The sequence below is a fragment of the Triticum dicoccoides genome, chromosome 1B, assembly GCF_002162155.2.
Source record: "Triticum dicoccoides isolate Atlit2015 ecotype Zavitan chromosome 1B, WEW_v2.0, whole genome shotgun sequence".
Lineage (NCBI taxonomy): Eukaryota > Viridiplantae > Streptophyta > Magnoliopsida > Poales > Poaceae > Triticum > Triticum dicoccoides.
In genome coordinates, this window is record NC_041381.1 from 672,232,083 (window position 1) to 672,240,067 (window position 7,985).

Consider the following 7,985-nt stretch of genomic DNA (forward strand, 5'->3'; position numbering starts at 1 on the left):
GGTGGATTTGTAGAGTTATTCTGGAACACCTAGACATATCTTTGGTTCCAAATCTCCCAAGAGACTAGCATGACTATATATGCCATGGCTTTTGCCCAGGTGGCCTAGGGGGTAAGTCACGAAAAAACACAATTCCAAGACAGAGTTGTGGTTTGCCCAAGTGTGAATGCTCAAGCTTGTGAGGCCTAGCCAATCTCAAATCATAGACCATGTACGGATGGACCGATGGAGAGGCGACACTTGAAGAGAATGTGGGCGGCGGCCTCTAGCTCCCTCCTACATACTCCCTCTGTCCAATGATGTAAAACGTTTTCTGGCACTAGTGTAGTGTCAAAAAAGTCTTCCATTATGAGACGAAGGGAGTAGATGACAATGGCCACAATTTGGCCAATCAATTCTTTGGAGTCGATCCACCGCCCAAACTCTATACGGAAAAAGAAGCCAAGCAATTTTTTATTTTTTGCATTTCGGCGGGGCACAGTTCTTCCAAATAACCAGCCTCGCGCCCGTGTAACAGTGCCTTCAAATCACGCATGGTAAGCTGATGAAGCTCGAGTATTTGTTACTAGAATTTTAGAAAGCTCAGTGTGGCATGGAGGATGCAAGGCTGCTCCCCAGGGCCCAAGCCGCCATGCTTTATTCAACACCAGTTTTTGTGCCATGGACTTCGTGTGTGTGCGCGCGCTGGCCCATGGCGTAATGAGTGCACTCGCAGAAAAACAATGGAACTCGTAGCCTCTCCATCATGTGCCTGTCCTGTCTGAAATTTTCTTCTCATCAGCCTGAACGAACCGTGGCAGGTTACGTGCACCGTTGGTTGCCTGCTGGATTCTTAGCAGCCTAAGCTATCTAGCTAAGGTATCATTTGCTTTGAGAGGAGAGGACTAATGTAATGATGTGCTTCTACTTTGGAGAAAAGGCTGAAAAGAAGGCCAAGATGGTCGGTCGGTTGCTCATTATTCATTTCAGTACACAAGAGATCAAGACAAGCCATCATTCTATCTTAATCTACTCACTCTCTTCATTTTTATAAGACGTTGAAGACATTCCAAACAATGTGCAAAGCAGCCCATTTTCAGTTGTCTGAAACAAACGACTTATAAAAGTGAACCGAGGGAGTATATATAAGATACTATATTATGAGATGAAACTCATGGGCACTAGCACCCATGGTTTATTGATATAGGAGAAAGCATCCCTTGTGAGAAACCAGAAATTCGTCCCCGACGTGACTCGAACCCTGATTGCTGGAGACGCCACTGCGCTCCCTTGCCACTAGGCTACAGCCTAGTTCTCAAGATACTATATTATGAGACGGAGGAGCGAGTATAAATTTGCTCACAGTGTCATTTTTTGTTAATAAAACATCGAGTGCTCCTGCTATATCTCGAGCGTACGTAAACCGAGCCCCATCATCCGGCTATCAGTGGATCTGATATCCGATACCGATAGGATTAGGATGGTGCAAGAGTACGTACGTCGCCGCTTTCCGCTTGGTTAGGGCAGCGAAATTCTCCGTCAAGCAGGACCGCGTATATACGCTTTGTCTGTGACTGACAGCGACTCACTAACAGACCCTTCCATTAGCAACTAGCACGAGCCTTTTGGCCATGCAGCAGCTTCCATTGTCAGCGAATCCTTTTCAACCCCTCCTGATCAAAGCTTTTGCTTTAATCCTTCTTTAATCTAATCTCCATGCAAAACCGGTCACATGATCGACCTGCCTAAAGCCAAAGGTGATCCACGTACGCACGATGGCTCCTCCTCATCAGACAGCCAGGCATCTCGCACGGATGGATCGCCATGGACGGATGTGGAGAAGGAGCTAGGTAGGTTAGCTAGCAATGGAGTCGTTGGGAGACCAGCTGACACGACAAAGGGAGGGGATGGCTGGACCTAGAACTCACTAGCTCCTGCCAGGCAACGGTTCGGTTTGCGGCGCTGATGGTGGTCTTTTCAGCATTAGCCCGCTGTTTAAGCAACCTGAAGAACTGCTCCGATGCCAAGATCTCGATCCGGCCTTTTTGTCGCGACGTCGGAAGCAAATGGGCTGCAGATGATCTTGAATGCACTTGTCCTCTCCAGTTCAAATTCCGATAGTACAATCGGGGAGATCAAACTTCACGGTGGCGTGCGCTCTTAATCCGATGAAATGGTTGTATCTGCAGGGTCATGTCAACAGAATCAGTGAACTTAAATTTTTGTAGGAACAACACAAACAGTAGGAGATGCACGTATTTTGTTGTCAGTTGTGTAGAGTGTACACATGTGTGTGAATGGTGTCAATAAGCAAAGCCATGACGTCGCCTATTCTGCTATTCATCAGAAAACATAAAAGGAACACAAAACTAAAGCAAAAAATGCCATGCCAAAAACAAAAGCAGCAGATGCCTTTGCGCCGAGTTGCGCTGATCTTGATCAAAAGACACGATCAACTTTGCCAAACAAACTCAATGGCGCAGTTGAACAACACCCAGCTTTTTTTCCAAATTTGCTTTCTGCAAAGAAAAATTCCTCACTAGATGCCGATGCAGCATCCAACAATATCTCGCTGTTTGGGTGCTTCCTGCAGCTCCACCACCACCACCACCACAAAAGCCACCCTTCCACTCCATCATATCATACCCTCAGAGCTGTAAAAGGCCAAAAAATGTGCTCAAAAGCACGCCCAGCCCTGCTCATATCCCATCTTATTCCATCCCATTCCCCAGAAGTCCACCGTGCTACACCACGGTTGCTGCTAGGCGGCAAAAGCGGCCTCTGATGCCCAAATCATTTCATCCGGCTTGCTAAAGGAGAGATAGGTGGTAGCTAGCATAGGACGCCCCTCCCAAGTTATCCTCTTGGACCGGCTAAATCTTGCGTTCCTGAACTTGCAAGCCAGATTCTTGCATTCCCCCGCAAGTTTCTTCGGTCGGTCGCCGCATCACGCCGAGGGTTGGCGGTTCGCCGGCGTCGATTGGTCTCTGCGCGCATTGTTTAGTTCAGTCTTGGTTTCTTTTTCTCTTGTTCAAATGCCCTGGTATTTAAGGTGAGGGGGAGCTTTGCAAGAAAGGAATGGCTTGGATGGGTTTAGTAGCATGAGGTGGTAGCGGGAGAGAGAGCAGAGACTTGAAGCTTGTCCTGTTCATTCATCTTCTTCTCCTTCTGCCATTGCTGGCGTACGTACGCGCGTCTTGTTTTTTCTGCTCAAAGGTTCAGTTCAGTTGCTTGTTCCTTCTTCCATTGCTGGCACCGATCGATCTTTTTTCGGTTTCATCTTTTGCTGTTCAAGAGGTCCAGTTGCTTGCTCTTTTCGATCTTCTTGGAGGTGTTTGTTCTTGCCGAGGTCCGAGTGAGACTGAATCAGCAGCATCAATGCTACTGTTTGGAAGACAAAGACTGCTTCCTGCAGTGTCAGGATTTGTGATTCTCTTGCTTGCAAGCTCAATCCATGGCGCTTCAGATAGCCTCGAGGGTCTGAACCAAAGCTACAAGATCGTTCAGCCATTGGAGGTAAAATGATTGTGAAGTTCTCCTTTTCTCCCCTGTCAGTAAGTTTCAGAGATTCTTTCTGCAAGAATCTGGCTGACTGCAAACTTACACTTGGATGAACTGCTCTTTTTTTGCAGCTGACGCCCAAGCTGTCGCTGCAGCTCAAGCTCCACGCCTTCCTGCTCTGGTCGTCGGTCGGCTTCCTGATGCCGATCGGCGTGCTGCTGATCAGGTTCTCGAGCAACGTGAAGAGCGCCAAGGCCGTCAGGGTCCTCTTCTACTGCCACGTCGCCGCGCAGGTCGCCGGCGTGGCCCTGGCCACCGCCGCCGCGGCGCTGTCGATCACCAACTTCGAGAACGCGTTCAACAACACCCACCAGAGGATCGGGGTCGCCCTCTACGGCCTCATCTGGCTCCAGCCGCTCATCGGCTTCCTCAGGCCCGACAGGTGGTTAGCTTGACTGACGCATACATTCGACCAAAGTTCAGTCCTGAGTCCTGACTGAAATTTGTGTGCTCCCTGACTGAATGGAGGTTTGTGATGTCTTCTTTTCAGGGGCGTGAAGGCGAGGAGCGTGTGGTACCTGGCGCACTGGCTGCTGGGGGTGGCGGTGTGCGTGGTCGGGGTGGCCAACGTCTACATCGGCCTCCACACGTACCGGGAGAGGACCGGCAGGAGCGTCGGGCTCTGGCCGGCGCTCCTCACCGCCGAGGTCTCCGCCGTGGCGCTCGTGTACCTCCTCCAGGACAGGTGGAACCACGTCGTCCGGCAAGAAGAGGCGGCCACTGGCGACGAGCGGCGGTCAGAGACGGAGACGTCCGAGGAGTCTCTGTCGTACCCGGCCAACGACCACAAGGAGGTGGCCGTGATGCCGTAGCATGACGATATATGGGAGCTCGCTTGGGCAAATGCAACACCGATCTGTACAGTTCATGTGTGCTTGGGAATGGGATCGCGTGTTGGTAACTCGTTAGCTGAAGCTGCAGATTGAACAGCTTACAGTGAGAGTAGATAGAAAACAACCCTCGGTTCTGCATTTTCCCTGGCCGGGGATTGCATGATCAATGAACATGAGATTTACACACGGTACCAATATAGTGAGACATTCCAGGAACAAGAGTCACAGTATCAAGCCTATCCGCCGCGGCAAGCAAGTGTCGCAGCCACGTAACCTCAGCGCCGACTTCCCCTGCTTCCCCTTCCACCTCCCATCTTGGGCATCGAGTCGGTGTAGACGAAATTCAGCAAGGCCTTGAACACATTCGGCGGCATGTCTTGTATCTGTATGGCACTTGGCTGTAGCAATCCCCTCCATGGGACCAAAGAGGGAGGTTCATCGCAAGTTGGCAACTTGAGCATGAAACTACCTGACGTTGAAGAATGAAGATGAGCAACTAACTTGCTAGCTACAGGGTGACAATAAAGACCAAGAAAGAGACCACCATGCCAGAGATAAGCAGCAACACGATTTTAAGATCACTCATTCATCCACAGTAGCAGCAAACCTCTTTGTGCAGATAACAGCTAGCTTCCATAGTAGTAGTAGTGACGACCACAATAAGTTCATACAGGTACTGATGCACTCCACTTACACAGAGTAACCAAGTTCACATAATTTATACCAAAGCATTCCCGGCTTGCAGGATAACCACAGAACGACAACATCTATAGCATGGTAAGACAACCAAACCACGAACAACAACATCCATAGCATGGTCAGATAACCCGCAGGGAGCAGCTTGCATAGCGATAACGGGCCGGCTAACAGTATAACAACCTCTCAACGGTCCTGAGGGAAGAGCCATGCTGCCAGATACATCTCAGCGCACCGCTTCCAGGAAATGTTTGGATCACCGGAACCGATGCTGCGGAATCTCATGGAATAGACGCCGAAAGAAGCGTTCTCCTCATCATAGGCATAGTCTAGGCGATTATCCTCATCATCATCCAAGAAGAAGATGCGATCGCCCGGCAACCCGTACTGCGACACGGACATGGACCTCGAGCACCTTCGCCCCAGAAACAGCACTTGGTCATCCCCCACGGTCGACACCTTGACCCACCGTGAATGCTCAAAGTCAGCCTCGAAAACCTCGAACTCATTCTGTCCACCCATAATTCTACCGTCCCCTCCAGGTTCAGGAAACTGACACCAAATCGTCCTGCGTACCATCAGCAACATCCCACGCGATTCAACCAGGTAGAGCTTCTTGCAGGCCGAACTGTTGTCCTCGAATACACCATCATACCATGTAGGACAATCACCCTCGATGACTCGTCCAATCCGACAAACCTGTGGATCGCCGGTGCTCTGGTCCTGGCTGATGTTCACCACAAGGAGGTTCTCGTCCTTGGCAATGGCGTACAGCTTGCCCTGGTAGAATGACATGTCTTGGAAATCCTCGATCCGATCATACGCACGTACTGACCATGACAAGGCCCCTGGCTGGCACATTAGAATCTGGCTGAAGGATCCAATGCCAACTAGTGCAGCAACGAGATTTGGCGAGCACAAGATTAGCTTACTTATGCGCAGGTTGTCTGCTTTATTGATACGCATCCATGTGATGTAGAGGTTAGCAGATTCTACACTTCCGCCCTCTGCCCATTTAGATTTAGCAGACGCATTTGGAGGCCGGAGTCGTACACTTGAGAGAGCAGGGAGCCTCACGGTGGCCCGGGAGAAGGGGTTGACCATGAAGCATCCGTCATCGCGTGAGAAGACGAGCCAGCTGCCACAGACATTCTCGTACCCAGCGAAGCCACAACCAGGGAAGCGGAAGGGCTTGTCGTACATGAGGCTGTAGAAGGTGCCGTCAGGGAGTGCCAGCAGCGGCAGCGGTGGCGGCTGGAGCTGCCTCGCGGCGGCACGCCACTGCGGGCACACCGCGGCAAAGCAGGCGCGGTCGGCGTACACGGGGAGCAGGCTGAGCACCAAGCCTGCTAGGTCCAGCGGGAGGCCTGACCACGACGGCGGTGGCTGGGAGTGTGGTTTCTTCTCTTCTGCCATCAGTCCTGCAGAGAAGCAAAATCATCATCGAATGCTCTCGTTCCTCGAACATCGCAGCCAACCCCAAACGCGGCAAGCATTGCGTCGAACACTTAGCGTGCATAGCCAGCGGACACGGCGGGAGCAGGGGAGGAGATGGCCTGAGCGAGCAAAAACGGACGGGGGGAGGAAGAGGAAGGTACCAGAGAGACCGCGCCGGGGGCGATGGTCGATTTTCCGTCCGGCGTCCGCGCCGCGCCGCGCCGGTGAGTAGGCCGCCGCTCCTGCTGCTGCTGCTGTCGTGCGGGCGGGAGTGGAGCCTGGAGCGTGGAGTGGCTTGCCCGAACTGGACCGTGTGACCAAGTGAGCGCTACTGAGCCCAGGCCCAGCCACACACTCAGTCAGTAGTGTCCGCCTGCTTCTTCGCTGATTTTTCTTTAAATCCAAATCTCCAAACATGACCCAATACCTTGAAGAAGCAAGGGAACTCGGTAAATAAAAATCAGAGTGAGGAACTAATAATCTGAAAAATTAGTAAGGAGCTCAATTCAGGACGACGCGATTCGGTGCCCAGGCTCAGCTGCACCCGCGATGAACAGAAAATTCGAAAGAAATACTAGAAAAATTCACAAAATGATTTTTTTGCATGGAAGATAATTTGGTGCGTGAGGTGCCCTCGAAAATTCAGATCATTCAAACATCTGAGTAGCTCTCAGCAAAAAAGACAAATTTGGGGCATGTGGAAAAGCTTACTGTTTATGTATTGTTCTGGCCCAATTTGTCTTTTTTTTCCTAAGAGCTACTCATATGTCCAAATGAACTGGAATTTGGAGTGCACCTCACACACCAATTATCTTCCTTGCAAAAAAAATTGGATTTGTTTGGTATTTTTTGTGAATTTTCTCTTCCCCGAGTGCAGATGAGCCTTGGCTCAGAAATGGATATTCGCTCAATTCAAACATTTTGCCAGGTAAAATACCAAAAGATATTTATATATATGCCAAAAGCAATCTTCAAATGAGGTTTTTCCCGCAAAAGAACATGCTTTTGACAAACAAACAAAATTGTTTTAAAAATGTATCTAAAATTAATAAGAAAGGAGAATAATATCAAACAATCAGATGGCGAGATTTTAGATGTTATAACCCGCGATATCAAGTAAACGAGACCCATGAGAACACACTCACAGGGGGCACGCCTCACACTGAAGAAGACGTCGCTGCGACAAGGAGGCCCCGAGGGCTCATTTCCATATGACTACGTCTCCACGATGTCGCTAGTAGGACACCTAAACAGAGAGAACAAGTACAAAAAAAAACCACCACATGCGAAAGTAGGAAGCTTTGCCAACAACACTAGAGCAATGGTCGGAGGTGAGGGGACATGCTTAATCCCGTTGGAGATGATAACCACACCAAATCATCTAGAACCATCCATGAGTGGTAGTTGTTCCCCTCGATCTTCGCCGGCGAACCCGTGGATTCACCTTCCCTCTGCCCGCCTCTCCAACTACCGGTGTCA

At 50.3% G+C, this 7,985-nt stretch overlaps 2 protein-coding genes across 2 annotated transcripts; one reads left to right on the forward strand and one right to left on the reverse strand.

Annotated features, from left to right (window-relative positions):
* Positions 1–2,621: 2,621 nt before the first annotated feature.
* Positions 2,622–4,589, forward strand: LOC119349570 (cytochrome b561 domain-containing protein At2g30890-like). Its single transcript, XM_037617620.1, has 3 exons — positions 2,622–3,495; positions 3,612–3,922; positions 4,031–4,589. Exons 1-3 carry the CDS (start codon positions 3,358–3,360, stop codon positions 4,350–4,352), a joined length of 771 nt encoding a protein of 256 aa, XP_037473517.1. The 5' UTR covers positions 2,622–3,357; the 3' UTR covers positions 4,353–4,589.
* On the reverse strand, positions 4,505–6,824 carry LOC119349568. Its single transcript, XM_037617618.1, has 2 exons — positions 6,668–6,824; positions 4,505–6,490 (listed from the first exon to the last, which is right to left on the reverse strand). The coding sequence occupies exon 2, from the start codon at positions 6,483–6,485 to the stop codon at positions 5,256–5,258; it is 1,230 nt and encodes a 409-aa protein (XP_037473515.1). The 5' UTR covers positions 6,486–6,490; positions 6,668–6,824; the 3' UTR covers positions 4,505–5,255.
* Between the last annotated feature and the right edge of the window lie 1,161 nt (positions 6,825–7,985).